This window comes from Tachyglossus aculeatus, chromosome 3, assembly GCF_015852505.1.
Source record: "Tachyglossus aculeatus isolate mTacAcu1 chromosome 3, mTacAcu1.pri, whole genome shotgun sequence".
NCBI lineage: Eukaryota > Metazoa > Chordata > Mammalia > Monotremata > Tachyglossidae > Tachyglossus > Tachyglossus aculeatus.
In genome coordinates this window covers 9603008-9628764 of record NC_052068.1, presented here as the reverse complement: position 1 = coordinate 9628764, position 25757 = coordinate 9603008, and the positions used below count along the sequence as shown (strand labels likewise).

At 46.9% G+C, this 25757-nt stretch overlaps 1 protein-coding gene across 1 annotated transcript in view; it reads right to left on the bottom strand.

The window, feature by feature from the left end:
* Positions 1-22950, bottom strand: part of ADGRA1 (adhesion G protein-coupled receptor A1) — a 732027-nt gene extending 709077 nt beyond the window's left edge. The window contains exon 1 of the mRNA XM_038744384.1: positions 22558-22950. Within this exon, the coding sequence (XP_038600312.1) occupies positions 22558-22790 (233 nt within the window). The 5' untranslated portion in view covers positions 22791-22950. The remainder of the gene's footprint in view (positions 1-22557) is intronic.
* Positions 22951-25757: the final 2807 nt, after the last annotated feature.

Here is a 25757-nt window from a genome sequence, read left to right as displayed (position 1 = left end):
GCGGGGGGGATGGAGAGGGAGAGGACGGGGAGAGGAAGGAGGGAGCTCAGTCTGGGAAGGCCTCCTGGAGGAGGTGAGCTCTCAGTAGGGCCTTGAGGGGAGGAAGAGAGCTAGCTTGGCGTATGGGCAGAGGGAGGGCATTCCTGGCCAGGGGGATGACGTGGGCCGGGGGTCGACAGCGGGACAGGCGAGAACGAGGCACGGTGAGGAGATTAGCGGCAGAGGAGCGGAGGGTGCGGGCTGGGCTGTAGAAGGAGAGAAGGGAGGTGAGGTAGGAGGGGGCGAGGTGATGGACAGCCTTGAAGCCTGGGGTGAGGAGTTCCTGCCTGATGCATAGGTTGATTGGTAGCCACTGGAGATTTTTGAGGAGGGGAGTAACATGCCCAGAGCGTTTCTGGACAAAGACAATCCGGGCAGCGGCGTGAAGTATGGACTGAAGTGGGGAGAGACAGGAGGACTGTAGATCGGAGAGGAGGCCGATACAGTAATCCAGACAGGATAGTATGAGAGATTGAACGAGCAGGGTAGCGGTTTGGATGGAGAGGAAAGGGCAGATCTTGGCAATGTTGCGGAGGTGAGACTGGAAGGTTTTGGTGACGAATTGGATGTGAGGGGTGAACGAGAGGGCGGAGTCGAGGATGACACCAAGGTTGCGGGCTTGTGAGACAGGAAGGATGGTAGTGCCATCAACAGTGATGGGAAAGTCAGGGTGAGGGCAGGGTTTTGGAGGGAAGATAAGGAGTTCAGTCTTGGACATGTTGAGTTTTAGGTGGCGGACAGACAACCAGATGGAGATGTCCTGAAGGCAGAAGGAGATGCAAGCCTGGAGGGAGGGAGAGAGAGCAGGGCAGAGATGTAGATTTGGGTGTCATCAGCGTAGAGATGATAGTTGAAGCCATGGGAGCGAATGAGGTCACCAAGGGAGTGAGTGTATATCGAGAACAGAAGGGGACCAAGAACTGAACCTAGATGGATAGAGACCATAACAACGGTAATGGAGGAACCGCTAGAAAGTTACGGATCATGGAGGAGACAGGACGTTCTGGAGAAAATACATCCACGGAGTCACTATGAATCGGAAGTGACTCGACGGCACTTGATAGTAATAATAATACTATGACCTTAGTGATGCTTTGAAGGTGGAGAGAGTGGTGGTCTGCCATATATGGAAGGGGATGGAATTCCAGGCTAGGGGGAGGATTCAGGAAAGGGGTTGTCAGTGAGATAGACGTGATCAGGGCACAGTGACTAAGCTGGTATTAGAGGAGCTGAGAGTGCAGGCTGGGCTGGAGTAATAATAATATTGATGGCATTTATTAAGTGTTTACTATGTGCAAAGCACTATTCTAAGCACTGTGGAGGTTACAAGGTGATCAGGTTGTCCCATGGGGGGCTCACAGTCTTCATCCCCATTTTACAGAGGAGGGAACTGAGGCACAGAGAAGTTGTGACGTGCCCAAAGTCACACAGCTGACAATTGGCAGAGTTGGGATTCGATCCTATGACCTCTGACTCCAAAGCCCGGGCTCTTTCCACTGAGCAACCTCAACCAGTGAGGTGAGGTAGGATGAGGATGGTTGATTGACTGCTTTAAATTCCCCAAAAGCCATGTTTACTAAACTTGGCTTCCCTCTTCCCTCCATCAGAAATGTCTACAGTCTTTCTGCTCAAAGAGGGATGAGCGGTAGGCTTTACCAGTCATTAAGATGCTCAGAAGAACCAAGGAGAAATGATAAGCCTCCTGAGCATTTTATGCTAAGTGGAAGGACCACTGGCTTGGGAGTCAGATATCATGGGTTCTAATCCCGGCTCCGCTACTTGTCAGCTGTGTGACTTTGGGCAAGTCACTTCACTTCTCTGAGCCTCAGTTACCTCATCTGGAAAATGGGGATTAGGACTGTGAGCCCTACGTGGGACAACCCGATTACCTTGTATCTACCCCAGTGCTTAGAACACTGCGTGGCACATAGTAAGCGCTTAACAAATACCATCATTACTATTATTATTATCTGCCACATATTGCCTCCCAATTAACTTCCTGAAAAACTGAAATGCTTCCTGAAATTTCTAAGATGCTAAGAAGACCTTATGGAATAATATTTTTCCTCCAAATCACCTGGGCTTTTGAAAGAAGGGAGAGAGATGGGATTTCTTCAGTGCACCACAATTTCTGCCATTCATTTTCCACAATATCTCTTTAAAAAGCCAAGAAAAATCAACACAATCCAGTAATCGATCCATAGCCTCTTGCTTTATATGGTTTCCAGGTGAGGCTTTTGTAAATTGACATGTAAAAGCAAGAGGAGAGAGAGAGAGACTGTTGCAGATAGGTTTCTCTATCTCAAGAGAGTTGCACCCATAGACAAGTGGCCAGAATCTTACACTGAGGTTTTACATATTGTGCGACAATGTCCATCTCTTTTTTCATCAACTCCATTTATTGCACCCCAACTGGGTAGAGAAGGCTGGGCTAGGCAGGTGAGACCACACATTAGAAGTCAAAGAGAAGCAGTGTGGCCTTGTGGAAAGAGCATGGGCCTTGGATCAGAGGACCTGGGTTCTAATCCCAGCTCTGCCACGTGTCTGCTGTGTGTCCCTGGGCAAGCCACAACTTCTCTGTGCCTTGGTTCCCTCACCTATTAAATGGAGATTACAACTATGAGCTCAGATAGGATATCTCCGTGCCGGGGCCCGTGTGCCCCGTTCCGTGTCTTCTCTCCCTGCTCACTCCCCACCCACCAAACCCGCTGGTGGGGAGGATGAAGCCCATCAGTGAGAAGCAGCGTGGATCAGTGGAAAGACCATGGACTTTGGAGTCAGGGGTCATGGGTTCAAATCCCCGCTCCGCCACTTGTCAGCTGTGTGACTTTGGGCAAGTCACTTAACTTCTCTGGGCCTCAGTTACCTCATCTGTAAAATGGGGATTAAGACTGTGAGCCCCACGTGGGACAACCTGATCACCTTGTAACCTCCCCAGCGCTTAGAACAGTGCTTTGCACATAGTAAGAGCTTAATAAATGCCATTATTATTATTATTATTACTATTATTATTATTATCTCCATTTCTAAGATCAGGAAACTGAGGTCCAGAAAAGTTCAATGAAATCACCCAGCAAGTAAATTGTGGATCTGGTATTATCAATCGATCAATGGAATTTACTGAGCATTTACGGTGTGCAGAGCACTGTACTAAGCACTTGGAAGAATACAATCTAACAGAGTTGGTAGGCATATTCTCCCTCTCAGGATGGAACCGAGAGAGTTTCCGTACTCTATCAGTCTTGGATACAGGAAGGAGAGTCAGGCAGAGGCCCAACTATTCCATTCTTAGCTTGGCTAGCGAGTGTCAGGCAATCTGCAACAAGTCAAAACTCTCCCGTACTGTGCAGCAGCAGCAGCATGGGAGAAAGTCGAGGGCAGAGACTCAAGTTTACTGCACGGAAGGAGGCAATGGTAAACCACTTCTGGATTTTTCCCAAGAAAACTCTCTGGATTCACTACCAGAACGATTGCAGATGGAGGTGGGGTGACCTGGGAGAGATGCCTCCGTGGCGTCGCTATGGGTCAGATGCGACTTGACGGTATAAGACAAGACAAAACTCCAGTGCTAAGTTCAGTGGCTGGTACAAAGTAAACACTTAACGGATGCCATTTTGGGGTGAAGCAGCATGGCCTAGTGGATCAAGCCGGGGCCTGGGAGTCAGAGGACACGTGTTCTAACTCCAGCCAATTATTTGCTGTGTGACCTTGAATAAGTCACTTCACTTCTCGCTGCCTCAGTTACCCCATTTGGAAAATGGGGATGAAGACTGTCCCGTCAGCCTCATGAGGGACATGGACTGAGTCCAACTTGATTAGCTTGTATATATCCCAGCACTTAATACAGTGCCTGGCACGTGGTAAATGCCTTAACCACATATCATTAAGAGAAAAGGAAAAGAAAGAGAAGCCGACCCCCACCCTCAGGAAGCTTAAAGTCTAATAGTAGAGAAACCTCTATTCATTTCTATTCTCCTACAACCCTCACTCCAACCCTTTCATGCCACCTATGCAAATAAGAGAAGCAGCATGCCTCAGTGGAAAGAGCCCGGGCTTGGGAGTCAGAGGTCATGGGTTCTAGTCTGGCTCCGCCATTTGTCAGCTGTGTGACTTTGGGCAAGTCACTTAACTTCTATGTACCTCAGTTACCTCATCTGTATGATGGGGATTATGACCGTGAGCCTCATGTGGGACAACCTGATTACCTTGCATCTACTTTAGCACTTAGAACAGTGCTCGGCACATAGTAACATACTAAGCACTTAACAAATACCACCATCATCATCAAGATACCATATCACCTACAGCACTTAGGTGCACATCTTACATACACTATTCCTCCCCTTACCTGTAATTTATTTAAGTATTTTCTCCCACCTTAGCTCCTCAAGGCCTGTGATCTTTTCTTCCAACTCACTGTTACTTTCCCAAGTGCTTAGAACAGTCCTCTGCATACAATAAGTGTTCAAAAATTAGTTAATAATCATAATGAGAATTGTGATATTTGTTAAGTACTTAATCTGGGAAACAGCATGGCTTGGGAGTCAAAAGATTATGGGTTCTAATCCTGGCTCCGCCACTTGTCTGCTGTGTGGCCTTGGGCAAGTCACTTAACTTCCTTGTGTCTCAGTTACCTCATCCGTATAATGAGGATTAAGACTGTGAGTCCCATGTGGGACAGGGTCTATGTCCAACCTGATTTACTGGTATCCACCCCAGCGCTTAGTACAGTGTCTGGGACATAGTAAGCACTTAGCAAATAACATTATTATTATTATTACTACAAAGAGCAGGAGTAGATATGGTCAGACACATTCCCGTCCCTCCTCAGACTCGCAATCAAAATTGGAGGGAGAACAGGTATTTGATCCCCATTTAAGGTGCAAGGAAACCAAGGCACCAAGGAGTGACTTACCCAAAGTGTCCCAGAAGGCAAGTGGCAGAGCCGGAAATAGAATTTAGGATTTCTGACTCTAACGCCCAGACTCTTTCCATTATGCAACACTTCTTCCCTACTGACTGATTAATTATGACTGCCAAATATCCAATAAGTAGAAGAGATCAACTAGAGGTCAGTTGGCTCCACCAACTTGTCTGCTGTGTGACCCTGGGCAAAGTCATTTTACTTCTATGTGTCTCAGTTACTTCACCTGTAAAGTGGGATTGAGACTTTGAGCCCCATGTGGGCCAGGGACTTTGTCCAACCCACTTTGCTTGTATCTACCCCAATGCTTAGTATAGTGCCTGGCACATAGTAAGCACTTAACAAATACCATAATTATTACTATTATTTAACTCCCAATTGATAGAGAAGCAGCGCGACCTAATGGAAAGAGCATGGCCCTGGGTGTCAGAGGACCTGGGTTCTATGTGGCCTAATGGATAGAGCACGAGCCTGGGAGTCAGAAGGTCGCGGGTCTAATCACAACTCTGCCACTTGTCTGCTGTGTAACCTTGGGCAAGTCACTTCAGTTCTCTGCGTCTCAGCTCCCTCACCTGCAAAATGGGGACTGAGACTGTGAGCCCCACGTGGGATAGGGGCTGTGTCCAACCCAATTTGCTTGTACCCATCCCAGTGCTTAGAACAGTGCCTGGCACAGAGTAAGGGCTTAACAAATATACCACAATTACTATTATGTGCTAAGCACTGTAATATGCACTGTAAAAGGTAGAAGATCATCATGTTGGACAAAGTTTCTGTCCCATGTGGGGCTCACATTCTAAATAGGATGGAGTAGGATTTGATCCTCATTTTGCAGATGAGGAGACTGAGGCACAGAGAAGATGTGAAACTTGCCCAAGGTCACATAGCAGACAAGTGGCAAAGCTGGGATTAGAATCCAGGTCCTCTTACTCCGAGGCCCATGCTCTTTCCACTAGGCCATGCTACATTTCCCTAATAATTTCTCCTGACCCCCATTTGTTTCCCCTACAACTCCATCACCAACACACTTCAGTCTTTATTCTCTAAACACTTAGGCTCACCCCTCACCTCGACAACACTTAGGTACACATCTTTATATTCTTTTGCTTCCTCCTACCTGTAGCTTATTTTAATACCTGTCTCCCAAAAGATTGTAAGCTCCTTGAGGGCAGAAGTCATGTCAGCTTAATCTCTTGTTCTCTACCAAGCTCTCAATACAATGCCCTGCAAAGAGTCAGTACTCAATAAAATACCAGCGACTGACTGAACTGAAAATTGTCTTGAAGATGACCATTCTGATTCCCAGGCCCGGGCTCTATCCATTAGTCTATGCTGCTTTTCTATGTGCCAGGCACTCTACTAAATCCCCAATTTACAGACGAGATAACTAAGATACAGAGATGTCAACTGACTTGCCCAAAGTCACGCGGCAAACAAATGGCCAAGCCAGAATTAGAACCCAGGTCCTTTTCTGATTCCCAGGACGTTCGGAGTATCAATTATTTGTACCTATTGAGGGCTTACTATGTGCAGAGCACCACACTAAGCACTTGGGAGAATACAATGGAATAGGGTTGGTAGACAAATTCCCTGCCCACAACGAGCTTGTGGTCTAGAGGGGGAGACAGACAATATAAATAAATAAATTATGGATATGTATGGAAGTGCTGTGGGGCACTGTGATTATCAACCAAAGAGCTACTGTCCTAGGTGTTGGAAGAATTCAATAGAAATAAAAAGACAAGGAGCTTTCAACTTGGTATAGTGGCTAAAGCCCGGGCCTGGAAGTCAGACAGTCATGAGTTCTAATCCCGGCTCTGCCACTTGTCTGCTGTGGGACATTGGGCAAGTCACTTTGCTTATCTGGGCCTCAGTTCCCTCATCTGGAAAATGAGGATTGAGACTGTGAACCCCATGTGGCACAGGAACTGTGTCCAACCTGATATGCTTGTATCCACCCCAGAACTTAGCCAGTCCCTGACACATAGTAAGCGCTTAACAAATGCCATTATTAATAAGAATAATAATGGTATTTGTTAAGGGCTTACTATGTACCAAGTATCATTCTAAACGCTGGGGTAAATATCAGGTAATCAGACTGTCCCATGTGGGGCTCAGTATCAATCCCCATTTTACAGATGAGGCAACTGAGGCACAGAGAAGTTAAGTGACTTGCCCAAGGTTACAGAGCAGACAAGTGGTGAAACAGGGATTAGAACCCACAACCTCTGACTCCCAAACCCATGCTCTAGTCACTAGGCCATGATTATTATTATTATTGCTAATATTAATATTATAATACTAATGTTAAATATTATTATTTAAAATGTAGTATTTAAAATATTAAAATTTTATTTTATCATTTTATTATTAAACAATATTATATTAAATGGGGATTAAGACTGTGAGCCCCACGTGGTACAACCTGATCACCTTGTATCCCTCCAGTGTTTAGAACAGTGTTTTGCACATAGTAAGCACTTAATAAATGCTATCATTATCATTAATAATATTCTGCTCACAAACTACTTAGACGTGAAATCCAAGTGGGACAGGGACTGTGTCCAACTTGATTAACTTGTATCACCCCCAGCATTTAGAACATCAAAAGCACTTAAACACCATAATAATAATAATCAAATATCTTTACCAGTGACTCAGAGTGACTAGAGAAGCAGCGTGGCTCAGTGGAAAGAGCACGAGCCTTGGAGCCAGAGGTCAAGGGTTCAAATTCCGGCTCCACCACTTGTCAGCTATGTGACTTTGGGCAAGTCACTTAACTTCTCTGTGCCTCAGTTACCTCATCTGTAAAATGTGGATTAAGTCTGTGAGCCCCACGTGGGACAACCTGATCACCTTGTCACCTCCCCGGCACTTAGAATAGTGCTTTGCACATAGTAAGTGCTTAATAAATGCCATCATCATTATTATTATTATTAAACATTTTCATAATTCAAAAATCAACGGTATTTTATTGTGCACTTACTGTGTGCAGAGCACTGTTCCAAGGCATTTATTTCTATTAATGTCTGTTTCCCCCTCCAAAATGTACGCTTGTTGTGGGCAGGAATGTGTCTGTTTACCATTGTATGGTACTCTCCCAAGTGCCTGTACAGTGCTCCACAGACGGTGAAACAGTCTAACTTTGGGGAAAGGTCAAGAGGTCATGGGTTCTAATTCTAGCTCTGCCACTTGTCCGCTGTGTGTGACTTTGGGCAAGTCATTTGACTTCTCTGTGCCTCAGTTGTCTTGTTTTATGCTGTCGAGTGGTTTCCGACCCATAGTGACACCACGGATACATCTCTCCCAGAACGCCCCGTTCTCCATCCACCACTGTTCTGGTAGTGGAACCATAGAGTTTTCTTGGTAACAATCATGAAGTGGTTTACCCTTGCCGCCTTCCATGCAGTGAACTCACGTCTCCACCCTTGACTCTCTCCCATGCCGCTGCTGCCCAGCACAGGGGTGTTTTGACTTGTAGCAGATTGCCTGCCACTCACTAGCCACTGCCCAAGCTAGGAATGGAATGGACAGGCCACTGCTTGACTTTCCCTCCTGTAGCTAAGACTGGTAGAGGACTACAAACTCACCAGATGAGACCCTGAGAGGGAGTGCCTCAGTTACATTGTCTGTAAAATGGAGATTTAGACTGTGAGTCCCACATGGGACAACCTGATTACCTTGTAACTACCCCAGCACTTAGAACAGTGCTCAGCACATAGTAAGTGCTTAACAAATACTATCATTATTATTATTATTATCATTACAGTAAGCACTCAAAAAACACGAATGACTTGGGAGACTATGATACAATAGAGTTGGCAGACAGAATTTCTGGCCTCAGTGAGGCAAGGCTAATGGAAAAGGCAGGAAACTCAAATCAGGAAAAGCCACCACCTGCTTCCTTCACGGGTCTGGCCAGCAGGGTTTGGTGACACTTCTAGAGGCTTTTCAAGGCTCTGAAGTCCTCAAAACTCCCAAACGGAATGCAGGAACTGGGCTTTGCCACGAGCATCACTGGAAGTTCATTGTGAGCAAGAAACGTGTCGACCAACTCTGTTATACCGTACTCTCCCAAGAGCTTAGTACAGTGCTCTACACACAGTAAGCGCTCAATAAATAGGACTGATTGAGCTAGACCATAAGCTTGCTGTGGGCAAGGAATGTGTCAACCAACTCTGCTAGAGTGTTCTCTGAGCACTTAGGACATTGCTCTGCACACAGTAAGTGCTCAATATATATGACACATTGGTCTAGATGGTAAGCTCATTGTGGGCAAGGAATGTGTCTATTGACACTGATATATACTTACTCTCCCAAGTGTTTAGTACAGTGCTGTGCACACAGTAAATGCCCAATAAATACCATTGACTGATTGGGTGCCATGCATTTACATATTTGTTGACATGATTGTATGCCCCCCCCCATAGACTGCAAACTTGCTGTGAGCAGGGAATGTGTCTGCTCTGTTGTACTCTCTCAAAAGCTTTGTACAGTGCTCTACACAGTAAGTGCTCAATAAATATGAGTGGTTGATTGTTTTCAAACCAGTCTGAGTCAACCCAGCACTAGTATTAATTGAGCACATAGAAAATGCACAGCAGTGTCCTAAGTTCTTGGGCAGACAACAGACCGCATCAGCCACTGCTTGGCACATAGTAAGTGCTTATTTATACCCAGTGTCAGCATTATGCATGTAGAGAGCTGTCTGACATCTTCATGAAATGAACCACTGGCGGTGAAATGTAACAAGGAGTCTAGGCCTAGTGGAAAGAGCATGGTCCCAGGAGTCAGGAGTCCCAAGTTCTAATCCCCGTTCTGCCACGTGCCTGCTGTGAGACCTTGGGCAAGTCACTTCCCTGTGCCTCAGTTTCCTCTTCTGTAAAATGGGGATTAAATCCCACCTCCTCCTACTCACAGTCTCCTCCACTAGACTGTGAGCCCTATGTGGGACAGGGACTTTGTCCAACCTGATGATCTTGTAGTTATCCCAGCACTTGGTACAGTATCTAGCCCAGAGTAAGTGCTTAATAAGTACGAGAGAGAGAGAGAGAGAGAGAGAGAGAGCGCACTAGTGAGAGAGAAAAAGAGATTCATTCATTCAATCGTATTGAGAGGACTGTATTAAGTGCAGTACAACAACAGATACATTCCCTGCCCACAACAAGCTCACAGCCTAGAGGGGGAGACAGACATCAATAGAAAGAAATAAATGACAGATATGGACATAAGTGCTGAAGGGCCGGGAGGGGGGATGAATACAGGGAACAAATCAGGGCAACACAGAAGGGAGTGGGAGAAAAGGAAAGGAGAGCTTAATCAGGGAAAGCCTCATGGCAGAGATGTGCCTTTAATAAGGCTCTGAAGGAGGGAAGAGCCACTGTCTGTCAGATATGAGGATGGAGGACATTCCAGGCCAGAGGTGGGATGTGGGCAAGAGTTGGTGGTGAGAGAGATGAGATGGAGGTACAGTGAAAACATTAGTATTAGAGGAGCAAAGTGTGTGGACTGGGTTGTAGTAGAAGAATAGCACGGTGAGGTAGGAGGGGACAAGGGGATGGACTTCTTTAAAGTCAATAGTGAAAAGTTTCTGTTTGATGCGGAGGTGGATGGGCAACCACTGGAGGTTCTTGAGAGTGGGGAAACACGTCCTGAACATTTCCGTAGAACAATGCAAGAGACAGAGGGAGAAAGAGTCTGTATTTGTGGATGGCTAGAAAGGCCAATAATATGGGACTAAGTCCTGTTGCCATTCTCCATGCAAAATAGTGTCCCTCGTTGGGTTATCATGTTTAATATTGGCAGCACCAAGTGCTGTTTTTAACTCTCTACAGTCCTCTACCCTAGAAGTTCAGGAAACATGGCTGCTAATCATGTTGCCTTGGACTCTCCCAGGTGCTCAGTCCAGTACTCTGCACATAGTAAGCACTCAATAAATACCACTGATGGATTGACTTTATCCCTTCGTCTCTCATAGACTAAGCCCCCCTTTTCCTCAGCTCCCCCTCCCCTCTGCATCATCCCGACTCTTGCTCTCCCCCTCTCCCTGGCCCACAGCACTTGAATATGTATGCACATATCCATAATTCTATTCTAAACTTGTTTAGATGTGTATATATCTATAATTCTATTTGTTTCTATTGATGCCTGTTCTCTTGTTTTGATGTCTGTCTCCCCCCTTTTAGACTAAGCCCGGTGTGATCAGGGATTGTCTCTCTTTGTTGCTGAATTGTACTTTCCAAGCACTTAGTACAGTGTTCTGCACACAGCAAGTGCTCAATAAATACAATTGAATGAATGAATGAACAGCACTTTTGCTCTAAGAGAGCTGAGCTCGTCCCTTCTTGAAGGCAGCGTGCTTCACAAGGTCATCCTCCAGACCCAAATCCCACATCAGGAATGCTGCTTCATCTCGCTCCTTCTTTCCACATCCTTATTCAATCGTATTTATTGAGTGCCTACTGTGTGCAGAGCACTGTACTGAGCGCTTGGGAGATTTAAGCACGTTCACTCAATTGTGTACATTCAATCATATTTATTGAGCGCTCACTGTGGGCACATCACTGTACTAAGCTCTTGGAAGAGGACAATATAACAATAAACAGACACACTCCCTGCCCACCACGAGCATAGTGTCTGCAGGGGGAGACAGACATCAATATAAATAAATTAATTATATATATGGACATAGGTGCTGTGGGGCTGGGATCGGGGGGTGAATAAAGGGAGCAAATTCAGGTGATGCAGAAGGGAGTGGGAGAAGTGAAAGGAGGGCTTAGTCAGGGAAGGTCTCGGAGGAGATGTGCCTTCAGTAAGGTTTTGAAGTGGGGGAGAACAATTATCTGTCTGATATGAGGAGGGAGTTCTAGGCCAGAGGTAGGGCATGGGCAGCTCTGCAAATATTTTTGCCACTAAAACACAAATTCCTTTGCTAGACTGTAAGCTCCTGAAGGGTCTTGTCTTGTCTTATGCCATCGAGTCGTCTCCGACCCATAGCGACCCCATGGACACATCTCTCCCAGAACACCCCACCTCCATCTGCAATCGTTATGGTAGTGGAGCCACAGAGTTTTCTTGGTAAAAATCCAGCAGTGGTTTACCATTGCCGCCTTCCGTGCAGTAAACTCGAGTCTCCGCCCTCGACTCTCTCCCATGCCACTGCTGCCCAGCACTGGTGAGTTTTGACTTGTAGCAGATCGCCTGCCATTGGCCAAGCTAGGAATGGGTCTACCTCTGCTTGACTCTCCCTCCCATAGTCAAGAGTATTAGAGGACTGGAAACTCTCCAGGTGTGACCCTGAGAGGGATCATGATATCTACTAACTTTACTGTACTTTTCTGAGTGCAGATTTCAATGTTCTGTGCTGGGTGAATACTACTGATTGTCTGATTGAACTGTGTCCTCTGTGGAGTAAAAGTTCTTAGTGGGCAGGAAACTTAGCATTGTACTTTCCTAGTGCTCGGTACACTAAATTACACTACATGGGCATGTTGTAATAACAACAATTGTAGTATTTGTTAAGAATTTACTTTGTGCCAAGCACTTACTTTGTGCCAAGCACTGTTCTAAGCACTGGAGTGTATACAAGCAAATCTGGTTGGACACAGTCCCTGTCCCACATGGGGTTCATAGTCTTAATCCCCATTTTCCAGATGAGGGAACTGAGGCCCGCAGAAGTGAAGTGACTTGGCCAAGGAAATACAGCAGACACATGGCAGAGCCGAAATCAGAAGCCAGATCTTTCTGACTCCCAGGCCCGTGCTCTATCTACTAGACCACACTGCTCCTCTGCTTGTAACTGCTACTACTATTTCAGGCACCACAAAGTTGGTGAATTACCAAGAAAATATCAACACCAAAACCTAATGCGGGCCAGGTGAGAGTCCAGTGAAACAGTGCAGTAGAAATAAGGTGGGAGCATCATGTGGTCCTCTCCTCTGAATCAAAACCGTATCGTGCCCGGAGAGTTTGAGACGCAGATGAAGCTTAGAGCTATGGCATATAAGGTTCCCCAGGATGGAAAGTCTAAGCCAAAGTGCCCAAGTCGATTCACCTGCGCTGGACAGTAGCGGCACGGGAATGAGACAGAGGCGGATGATCGATTGATCGAAACGTGGATCAAAAACAACAGCAGAGATTCAAGTTGTTTATTGAGTGGAAGAAGGCAACGGTAAACCTCTTCCATATCTCGACCACGAGAAGAGGCATGGCACAGTGGAGTGAGCAGGGGCCTAGCAGCACGGCACAGTGGAGTGAGCAGGGGCCTAGGAGTCAGAAGGTAATGGGTTCTAGTCCCTGCTCTGCTACATGTATGGTGTGTGACCTTGGGCAAGTCATTTTACTTCTCTGTGCTTCAGTTACCTCATCTATAAAATGGGGATTAAGACTGTGAGCCCCACATGAGACAGGGACTGTGTCCAACCCGATTTGCTTGTCTTCACCCCAGCACTTAGTAAGCACATAGTAAGTGTTTAACAAATACCTGATTATTATTATGATTACCAAGACACCTCTCCGGATATGACAACAACTTTATGGCAGAAGATGGGATGTTCTAGAGAAGGTGTGTCCACGGAGTCATTCATTCATTCAATCATATTTATTTTTTTAATGGCATTTATTAAGCGCTTACTATGTGCAAAGCACTGTTCTAAGCACTGGGGAGATTACAAGGCAATCAGGTTGTCCCACGGGGGGCTCACAGTCTTAATCCCCATTTTACAGATGAGGTAACTGAGACACAAAGAAGTGAAGTGACTTGCCCAAAGTCACACAGCTGACAGTTGGCAGAGCCGGGATTTGAACCCATGAACTCTGACTCCAAAGCCCGGGCTCTTTCCACTGAGCCACGCTGAGCGCATACTGCATGCAGAGCACTGTATTAAGCGCTTGGAAAGTACAATTCAGCAACAAATAGAGAAAATCCCTGCCCAACAATGGGCTTACAGTCTAAAAGGGAGGGGACAGACATCAAAACAAGTAGAAAGGCATTAATAGCATCAATATAAACAAACAGAATTATAGATCTATATACACATCATTAATAAAATAAATAGAATAATATGTACAATATACACAAGTGCTGTGGGGTGGGGAGGGGGGGTAGAGCAGAGGAGGGAGTCAGGGCAATGGGGAGGGGAGGAGAAGGAGAGGATAAGGGGGGGCTCAGTGTGGGAAGGCCTCCTAGAGGAGGTGAACTCTCAGTAGGGCTTTGAAGGGGGGAAGAGAGCTAGTTTGGCAGATGAGAGGAGGGAGGGAATTCCAGGCCAGAGGTAGGACGTGGGCCAGGGATCGATGACATGACAGGCGAGAATTGAGGCCCAGTGAGAAGGTTAGCATCAATGCTATGGATCAGAAATGATTCGACGGCATTTGAAGAGAAAGTGATGTGTTCAGCTGACTCCCTTCAAAAATTGTTTTACCAGTCCGGACATGGATTAAAGTTTCTCTTCAAGCCTCAGAGGGCAGCTATATTTAGTTACACTTCCACCTCGGTGTCCTCACCCTGTGTACTGCAATTTATAGGAAAATGTCAAAAAGGCTTTGATATTCAAGTTACATACTGCAATAACAATTTCTTGGGATCCTCATACAATATAAACAAATATTCTTATCACATGAGATCAGCACTTAGAAAATGATTCCTCCAGACTGTGAGCTCAACGTGGGTGAGGACCCTGTCTGCCAGATCTGTTAAATTTTTCTCTCCCAAGTGCTTAAGACAGTGTTCTGCACACTATAAGCTCTCAATAAATATCACTGATGATTAACATTGGTGACAGATATGTCCACAGAATAGTCACTAGCACTGGAAACTTGACGACTCTTCCCAATATCATTTCCAGATGAACTTACTGCGTTCGAAAAAACTGTTAGTTTCCCCTGAACTCTTTCATAAAACCATGGGTAAGAGAGCATGGCAAAGCTAAATTATGATTAAAATATCATTTTTCCTGATTAGTTATATGATGAAATACTGTTTAACCAGCATGTTCTCTGAAGGCCCACAGAAGTCCACTGTGGAAAAAAGCTTGAGATTTTCACAAGTTAAATACTGTATTTTTTCAGTAACTGAGAAGCAGCATAGCCTAGTAGAGAGCACACAGGCCTGGGATCGAGAGGGTATGGGTTCTAATCCTGGCTTCGCCACTTGCCTGCCATGTGACCTTGGATGAGTCACTTTACTTCTCTCACTTTACTTCTCTGTGCTTCAGTTTCATCATCTGTAAAAAGGCAGTTCAGTGCCTGTCCTCCTTTCTACTTCAACTGTGAGCCCCACGTCGGGCAGGGACTGTGTATGATCTGATTATCTTGTATTGATCCCAAGGCTCAATGTAATACTTGGCACACAGTAAGTGCTTAAGAAATACCTAAGGAGAAGCAGCGTGGCTCAGTGGAAAGAGCACGGGCGTTGGAGTTAGAGGTCATGGGTTCAAATTCTGGCTCTGCCACTTGTCAACTGTGTGACTTTGGGAAAGTCACTTCAGTTCTCCGAGTCTCAGTTCCCTCATCTGGAAAATGGGAAAGAAGACTGTGAGCCCCATGTGGAACAACCTGATCACCTTGTAACCCCCCAGCACTTAGAACAGTGCTTTTCACATAGTAAGCACTTAATAAATGCCATTATTATTATTATTATTATTAAATACCACAATCATTATTATCAGTCCCTTGCCTTTTGGGTGGGCAATACTCAGATGCTAGTGGTTAAGAAAGGAAAGGTAAAGCATGGCTTAGTGGAAAAATCCCAGGCTTGGGAGTCAAAGGTCATGTGTTCTAATCCTGACTCTGCCACTTGTCAGCTGTGTGACTTTGGGCAAGTCACTTAACTTCTCTGTGTCTCGGTTACCTCATCTGTAAAATGGGGATGAAGACGTGAGCCCCACATGGGACAACCTGATTACTTGTATCCTCCCCAGCGCTTAGAACAGTGTTCATCACAAAGTAAGCGCTTAACAAATACCATCACCATCATCATCCCCAGCAAGGCAGAAGCTTGAAGTATTTTTGCAGCCATGTCATCTTCGAACCAACTCTTCAGTAACTCTACTACAGAATACTGAATCTCAGAGCTAATACTAAAATGACTCACAAACCACTAATTATCAATTACAAACTACTGGGAGTGAGAGAAACAGTGTGGCTTAGGGGAAAATACACGGGCCAGGGAGTCAGAAGACCCGGATTCTAACACTCTAATAATAATAATAATAATCTAATAATTTACATCTTTTTGTTTCTTTTATGGTATATTTGTTAAGCGCTTACTGATAATAATTATGGTATGTGTTAAGCACGTACTATGTGCCAGTCATTGTACTAAGCGTTGTGGTAGGTACAAGCAAATCGGCAGTCCCTGTCCCATGTGCGGCTCATTGTCTCAATTCCCATTTTACAGATGAGGTCACTGAGGCCTGGAAAAGTGAAGTGACCTGCCCAAGGTCACAAAGCAGGCAAGTGGCAGAGTCGGAAATAGAACCCATGACCTTCTGACTCCCAGGCCCATGCTCTATCTCCTACGACACACTACATGTCAAACACCATTCTAAGCATTGGGGTAGATGCAAGTCAATTAAATTGGACACAGTCATTGTTCCATATGGTGCTCACAGTTTAACTAGGAGGGAGAACAGAAAAACTGAGGCACAGAGAAGGTAAGTGACCTGCCCATGGTCACACAGCAAGCAATTGGCAGAGCCGGGATTAGTCATTAGGTGATATTTTTTGAGCATCAACTGAGTGTAAACTCCTGTAATAATAATTGCTTGAGAGCCGTGTAGTAGCATAGACTGTAAGCTTGTTGTGGTCAAGGAATGTTCTGTTCATTGTTATACTGTACTCTTCTGAACACTCAGTACAGTGCTCTGCACACAGTGAGTACTCAATAAATACAATTGACTAGTATAGAAGTAGCACTTATTGAGTGCCTATTTTGTGTGGGGCACTATGGTAGGTCTTTGGAAACTAGAGAATAAAGAAGCTTCAGTCCCCTTGCCCATGAAAAGTGTACACTCTAGTATTTACTGAGCACTTACTGTGGGAAAAGAACTGAACTAAGCACTAGAATACACAGATCTGAGTATGAAGGAGCATAGAAATTCATTAGTGTTGTAATACGAGAGAAGCAGGAAGGGCAGAATATTTCCAGGCCACCAAGAGTTTACAATTTAATGGGGGAGAGAGACAAAATGATCTCTAAACTCACTGTTTGTTGTTCTCATCTTTGTCCCCTGTTGTCTCCTACTCACAACATGCATCTCCCACAGGCGTTCTAACCTGAATTCCTTCCCAATGGATAAACAACTACACTTCCGATCCATCTTTTAAACCCTTCTGATGTTGTAGTTTCTTTGGGAGACCTTCTCTGACTATTCTCCACTAGACCGTAAGCTCCTTGTGGGCAAGGAATGTTCTGTTCATTGTTATACTGTACTCTTCTGGACACTCAGTACAGTGCTCTGCACACAGTAAGCACTCAATAAAGACCATTCATTAGTTCTTCCCACACCACCACCTCCGTATCACCTAATCAATCAACAGTATTTATCGAGCCCTTGCTGTGTGCAGAGCACTGTACTAAGCACTTGGGAATGTACATGAGAGGGGAGCAGAGCAGAAGAGTAGAGGAAGCAGCGCAGCTTAGTGGATAGACCACAGGCCTGGGACCTGGGTTCTAATCCCAGTTCCGCCAAATTCATTCAATCGTATTTATTGAGTGCTTTCTGTGTGCAGAGCACTGTACTAAGCGATTAGAAAGTATAATCCGGCAGGCCCTCCGCAACAATGGGCTCACAGTCTAGAAATGTTTGCTGTGTGAACTTGGGCAAGTCACTTCACTTCTCTGGGACTCAGTTACCTCTTCTGTAAAATGGGGATTAAAAGTGTGAGCCCCTTGTGGGACAGGGACTGTGTCCAAACTCATTAACTTGTATCATCCCCAGTGCTTAGAACAGGGCTAGGCACACAGCAAGCACCTAACAAGTTCCATAAATTATTATTACACTGCAACAAGAGTTGGTTGATGCGTTCCCTGCCTACAAGGAGCTTACAGTCTATGGACTGTACCCCAAGTCTTCTCCACCAGAAAGCTCATAGACCTAGACCTAAGCTATGTATTTGACTGTCTATCTCCCCTGCTAGATTTTAAACCTCTTGAGAGCAGGGTCATGTCTACTCACTCTATTGTGCGCTTGCAAAAGCCCTGCATTCTGCCCATAGTAAGCTCCCTATAAATATGAAATAATGGGAGTTGAAGGAAGAAGATGCATTCAATTGCTTCAGGATGAAAGAGTTGAATAAATTATGGAATCCATAAATACACAAATAACAATACATGTAACTACGTAAACTTTGAAGACAGGAATGAAATACATAAGAATTAAGGCTAATAAACAGACTGTCTAAAGATAATGACAATTGCATTTCAACATGAAAAGCTCAATTGTAATCAGTAGTTAGGACAACTTTTTAATGTTTAAGGAATTTTGGATCACCAAACTCTGAGAGAACAAAATATTAATATTTTTCACATAATAGAACTGTACTGACCTTATAACACAAACGCCAAGTACCTTTGTTCCTAATTATTTTTAAAAAGCTAAGAGGCTAGTTTCCACATGTTAGCACTCTTCCTCTATGGAATAGTAAAACGGACTGAACCGACATTGGGTTTGTTTGGATTACCCAAGCAGTTAGGATAAAAAAAAAAATGTAAGCAAGCACTTCTGTGTGAACTTTGTTACTACTGTCAGTTCCTAGAGCTGATCAAATTGCTCATATAGAACTCCATTTTCCCTAAGTTTGCATGGGAAAAATAATTTTAACACTATCTTGCACAATCTCTGTCAACAGTTTGTTCAGATATTCAGTAATCACTCGAAAATTCATCCAAAAGTTTAAATCTTTACGTTAAAAAGTTAATGCTTTATAAACTGAAACACTCTGCATTAAATTATGGATTTCTCAGATACGACTGAATTTCTTAACTATGTGTAATATACACATATACATGTACATACACACACACACACACACACATTATGAGTGAGCCCGCTGTTGGGTAGGGACCGTCTCTATATGTTGCCAACTTGTACTTCCCAAGCACTTAGTACATTGCTCTGCACACAGTAAGTGCTCAATAAATACGACTGAATGAATGAATGAATTATACATATATCTCACTCGGAAAAAACCAAAGCTGGGAAGTGCACTAGAGACTTGATTTTAATTCACATTACAGGCTGTGGCATAGGCAATAAATGCCTGGATGTTTAGGTTTGCAGTTGGATTCTAGTGACTTGAAATGTGTCAACTTGTATGAGTTTTGAAAGATAAAATAAACCTTAAGTATCATTCTCACAAATGACTGAAATGCTCTAATACTGGGATATCATATTTCAGCTACCTGGTCACATGCCTGAATCCTGAAAAATCCATATTACAGTGCTTTCTAAGTGGTTCTTAAAAGATAAAATATAATGTAACATTCAATTCAGTACAGGATCACAATTCCCTCTAAAATTCACATGCAGCCCAAGTTCTGTACTCTCACAATACTATTTGAAAACAGAGAGGTTAATTTAAAATTTTATCGTACCCAGAAGACGTTTTTACCATTCTCAATATTTTACAGAGTAGACCCGTTAGAAAATAACCTTTTGTGGGCAATCATTCTGGGAGATTTAGATTTGCAAACGCCTGGAAAAGTGTAGTTTGTGATTAACTTTTTTGGTTCTTGGGAAATATTAGAGTGTATCAAGACGAAGGATAAAGCAAACTGCCAAAGTAACATTGTATGAAAAAGCCAGCCCCAAGTATAAGAAATAAGCAGCGTAAAACTATCTCCAACATCTTAGCAAAATTTAGACACATACACAGCACACACATCCCACCCTCCCTGCCTCCCGCTGCACAGCTTAGGAAAACCCAAACTGCAGTATACATAGCACATCTGTACATTGACAAGCATAAGTTTTCCAGATGTGGCAAATTATTCTCTCAACTGGTTGTCTTCTAGAAAGTGTTGACTTGAAGAAAAGCGGAGTGAACAGTGGACATGTTCACAGCATGAACTGTCAACGGAATGAAATTCAACAGTGAAGTGAGGGGGAGATGAATCTGGGCATGATCTAAAGACTGAATTCTGTCCAACTGTCAGCCACGCTTGAAGTCCACAACTCTGGGCTCTTAGAGGAATTCCAGGATTTGCGTGTTTATATCAATTTGTTCTCATTACGATCTGCTCCACGGATTCACGTGTAACCTGATGTCTGGCTAGTGGAAAGTCAGGAAGGAGCTGAATGTGTGAACTATTGTCCCTACCCCACACAGTCTCCACCGAAGAGGCAGCATGGGTGATAAAACTCCAAACCAGCACGTAAATAATAATAATAATAATGATAATAATGGCATTTGTTAAGCGCTTACTATGTGCAAAGCACTGTTCTAAGCACCAGGGGGGCATACAAGGTGATCAAGTTGTCCCACATGGGGCTCACAGTCTTAATCCCCATTTAATGTCCATCTGCTTTTCAACTGCACCTCCAGCTCTAATAATAAAATCATAATTACGGTATTTGTTAAGCACTTACAATGTGCCAGGCGCTGTTCTAAGCGCTGGAGTGGATACCAGCAAATTGGGTCCCTGTCCCACATGGGACTCACAGTCTCGATCCCCAATCTCCAGATGAGGTCACTGAGGCCCAAATAAGGTCACACAGCAAAGAAGTGGCGGAGGTGGGATTAGAACCCATGACCTTCTGACTCCCAGGCCTTACTCTATCCACTCTGCCATGCAGCTTCTAGTTAGACAAAGTCCACTTTGACTGACTTTTAGGCCAGCTCAAACCGTTCAATATTTAGGGATCACTGAGGTTGAAACCAGCCCCAGGGTTCTGATGCAGAGATTTCCCAGCTGGTCGAATCAATTCCGGAAAATGAAAGCCTTTAATCGATGGGAATGGGCAGACTTCATAGCCTGCTTTTTCCAAAAAGTAAAATGCTGTGGTTCCCCCAAACCGACCAATCTGTGAAAGCAAGAAGCAGCGTGGCTTAGTGGAAAGATCCTGGGCTTGGGAGTCAGAGGACCCAGATTCTAATATCGGCTCCCACACTTATCTGCTGTGCGACCTTGGGCAAATCACTCCACTTCTCTGGACCTCCTCAGTGACCTCCTCTGTAAAATGGGGAATAAGATTGGGAGCCCTACGCAGGAGAGGGACTGTGTCCAACCCGATTTGCTTGTACCCACCCCAGCACTTAGTTCAGTGTCTGGCCCAGAGTAAGTGCTTAACAAATGCCCCAATTATTATTATTCTAATCCCGGCCCCATCACTTGTCTGCTGTGTGACCTCGAGTAAGCCACTCCACTTCTCTGGGCCTCCTCAGTGACCTCCTCTGTAAAATGGGGATGGAGACTGTGAGCGCCACGTGGGAACGGGACTGTGTCACATTCGATTTGCTTGACTCCACCCCAGTGCTCAGTACTATGCCTGGCCCAGAGTAAACGTTTAAAAAGAAACAACAGAAGCAGGGTGGCTTAGCTCCAGCTTGGGAGTCAGAGGTCATAGGTTCTCATCCCAGCTCTGCCCCTTGTCAGTTGTGTGACTTTGGGCGAGTCACTTCACTTCTCTGTGCCTCAATTCCCTCATCTGTAAAATGGGGATGAAGACTGGGAGCCCTACATAGGACAACCTGATTACCTTGGATCTACCCCAGAGCTTAGAACAGTGCTTGGCACATAGTAAGCGCTTAACAAATACCATCATTGTTATTAACAAATACTTTAATTACGATAATGACTATTATTCTAATCCCGGTCCCGGCGCTTGTGCGCTAGGTGTTCTTGGGCAAGCCACTTCATTTCCCTGGGCCTCCTCAGTGACCTCATCCGCCAAATGGGTATTGAGACTGCGAGCTCCACGTGGGACCGGGACTGTGTCCAACTCGATTTGCTTGTCTCCACGCCAGTGCTCAGTACAGTGCCTGGCACAGAGTAAGCGCTTAACAAATACCCTAATTACTATTATTATTCTAATCCCGGCCCTGGCGCTTGTGTGCTGGGTATCATTCATTCATTCAATCGTATTTATTGAGCGCTTACTGTGTGCAGAGCACTGTACTATGCGCTTGGGAAGTACAAGTCAGCAACAGATGGAGACGGTCCCTACCCAACAACAGGCTGACAGTCTAGAAGCAGCGTGGCTCAGTGGAAAGAGCCCGGGCTTTAGAGTCAGAGGTCATGGATTCTAATCCCGGCTCTGCCAATTGTCAGCTGTGTGACTTTGGGCAACTCACTTAACTTCTCTGGGCCTCAGTTACCTCATTTGCAAAACTGTGAACCCCCCCCCCACCCACTGTGGGGCAACCTGATCACCTTTTAACCTCCCCAGCGCTTATAACAGTGCTTTGCACATAGTAAGCGCTTAATAAATGTTATTATTATTATTATTATTATTATTATTATTATTATTATAAGTGTCCTTGGGCAAACGGGTTGTCCGGGGCTGGTCGGTGCCCTCCTGTGGAAAAGGGGGCTGGAGCGGGTGATGCCAGGGGGGCAGTGGGTGAAGGGCCGGGGGCAGAACGTGACTCACAGGGTGACGGTGTGCGGCGGCAGGAGGCTGGGCTGCAGGGTCTCCAGCAGGTCTCCGGCGGGGCAGGCCACCTTGATGCGGAGGGTCCGGCGTGCGGGGCCCTTGGGGCGGTGGGCGGCGCACAGGCAGCTGCTGCTGGCCACCGGCAGGGCAGGGCAGCCCCCCGATGCCCACCCGGGCCGCCCCAGCAGCGCCCCGCACACGCACAGCAGCACCGGGCCCAGCCCGGGCATCCTCCGGCGCCCCGCCGTCGCCCTGGCAACCGCCGCCGTCACCCCGGCAACCGCCGCCGGGACCCGCCTCCTCCGCGCCCAGAAACGCCGCTCGGGGGTCTGCACGGAGGAGGAGGAGGACGAGGAGGAGAAGGGGTCCCGGCCGAGCAGGGAGGAGGAGAGCTCTCGGGGGGCTGCACGGAGGAGGAGGAGGAGGACGAGGAGGAGAAGGGGTCCCGGCCGAGCAGGGAGGAGGAGAGCTCTCGGGGGGCTGCACGGAGGAGGAGGAGGAGGACGAGGAGGAGAAGGGGTCCCGGCCGAGCAGGGAGGAGGAGAGCTGCACGGAGGAGGAGGAGAAGAGGTCTTCTCGGGGATCTGCACGGAGGAGGAGGAGGAAGAGGGGTCCCGGCCAAGCAGGGAGGAGGGGTGCTCTTGGGGGGCTTCACGGAGGGGGAGGAGGAGGAGAAGAGGTCTTCTCGGGGGTCTGCACGGAGGAGGAGAACGAGGGGTCTCAACTGAGCAACGAATAGGAGGAGGAGGGGTCTTCACGGAGGTCTGCGCGGAGGAGGAGGAGGAGGAGGAGGAGGAGAAGAGGTCTTCTCGGGAGTTTGCACGGAGGAGGAGGAGGTCGAGGGGTCCCAACTGAGCACCGAGGAGGAGGACTCTTCTCGGGTGTCTGCACGGAGGAGGGGTCCCAGCCGAGCTGGGAGGAGAAGGGTTCTCGGGGGTCGGCTCGGAGGAGGAGGAGGAGGAGGGGGAGAAGTCTTCTCGGGGGCCGGCACGAAGGAGGAGGAGGAGATGGGGGCGTGTCCACGCGGAGGTCTGCACGGAGGAGGAGGTGGGGGAGGAGGGGTCCTCTCGGGGGTCTGCACGGAGAAGGAGGAAGAAGAGGAGGAGGAGGAATCCCGGCCGAGCAGGAAGGAGGAGAAGAAGGAGGAGGATGGGGGTATTCTCGGGGGTCTGCACGGAGGAGGAGGCGGAGGAAGAAGAGGAGGAGGGGTGCTCTTGGGGGGCTGCCCGGAGGAGGGGGGCGGAGGAGGAGGGATCCTCGTGGGGGTCTTCCCGGAGGAGAAGGAGGATGAGGAGGGGTACCGGCCGAGCAGGGATGAGGGGTACTCTCGGGGGGCTGCCCAGAGGAGGAGGAGGGGTCTCGGCCAAGCAGGGAGAAGAGGTGCTCTCGGGGATCTGGCCGGAGGAGGGCAGGCTGGAGCAGGAGCAGCGGCGACAAGAGAGGCGGCGGCGGCGGCAGCGGCAGCAGCTCCCCATTGACGCCCGGAATCCAACTCTCCCGGGCCACGGGGCCGGCGGGGGGCGGGGCCCGCCGGGGGGCGTGCCCGTTAGGGGGCGTGGTGGGGAGGGGGCGTGCCCGGCAGGGGGCGTGGTCGGGGAAAGCCGGCCAGCCAACCGGCGGCTCCTCCCCTGGGCAGCTAGGGAGGGGGTGACGTCACCGAGCCCCGCCCACCGCTCCCACCGGCCTCCGGCCCAGCCGGCGAGCTCGCGGGCGCTTCGCGGCAGCCTCCGCCACGCCCCCTGCCGGCCACGCCCCTGAAGGCCACGCCCCCTCCACTCCCCTCAAGGCCCCGCCCCTACAAGGGGCCTAGCAGGAGGGATTTTTTATTCATTCATTCATTCATTCGTTCATTTATTCATCCATTCACATGTTCTAAGCATCTACTTTGTGCAGAGCACTGTTCTAAGCGCTTGAGAAAGTACAGCACACCAATAAATAATCCCGGCCCCGCCACCTGTCTGCTGTGTGACCTTGGGTTAGTCACTTTACTTCCCTGGGCCTCAGTTCCCTCCTCTTTAAAATGGGGATGGAGATTGAGGCCTGAAATGCCCTCTCTCCACACATCCGCCAAGCTAGCTCTCTTCCTTTCTTCAAAGCCCTACTGGGAGCTCACCTCCTCCAGGAGGCCTTCCCAGACTGAGTCCCCTCTTTCCTCTCCTCCTTCCCATCCCCCCGCCCTACCTCCTTCCCCTCCCCACAGCACCTGTATATATGTTTGTACAGATTTATTACTCTATTTTACCTGTACATATTTACTATTCTATTCATTTTGTTAATGATGCGCATCTAGCTTTATTTCTATTTATTCTGATGACTTGACACCTGTCCACATGTTTTGTTTTGTTGTCTGTCTCCCCCTTCTAGACTGTGAGCCCGTTCTTGGGTAGGGACCGACTCTATATGTTGCTGACTTGTACTTCCCAAACGCTTAGTCCAGTGCTCTGCAATCAATCAGTCAATCGTATTTATTGAGCACTTACTATGTGCAGAGCACTGTACTAAGCGCTTGGGAAGTACAAATTGGCAACATATAGAGACAGTCCCTACCCAACAGTGGGCTCACAGTCTAAAAGGGGGAGACAGAGAACAAAACCAAACATACCAACAAAATAAAATAAATAGAATAGATATGTACAAGTAAAATAAATAAACAGAGTAATAAATATGTACAAACATATATACATATATACAGGTGCTGTGGGGAAGGGAAGGAGGTAAGATGGGGGGGATGGAGAGGGGGACGAGGGGGAGAGGAAGTAAGGGGCTCAGTCTGGGAAGGCCTCCTGGAGGAGGTGAGCTCTCAGCAGGGCCTTGAAGAGAGGAAGAGAGCTAGCTTGGCGGATGGGCAGAGGGAGGGCATTCCAGGCCCGGGGGATGACGGTAAGCGCTCAATAAATGCGATTGAATGAATGAATGAATGAATTGTGAGCCCCACGTGGGACAGATTGGGTCCAACCCGATTTGCTTGTATCCACCTCAGCGCTTAGTACAGTGCCTGGTACATAGTAAGGGTTTAACAAATACAATAATAATAACAATAATAATAATCTCTGACATTCCCTGCCCACAACGAGCTCACTGTTTAGAGGTGGGGGTGGAGACAGACCTTAATAGACCTTGAGGGAGGCAGCGTGGTTCAGTGGAAAGAGCCCGGGCTTGGGATTCAGAGGTCATGGGTTCTAATTCCGCTCCGCCGC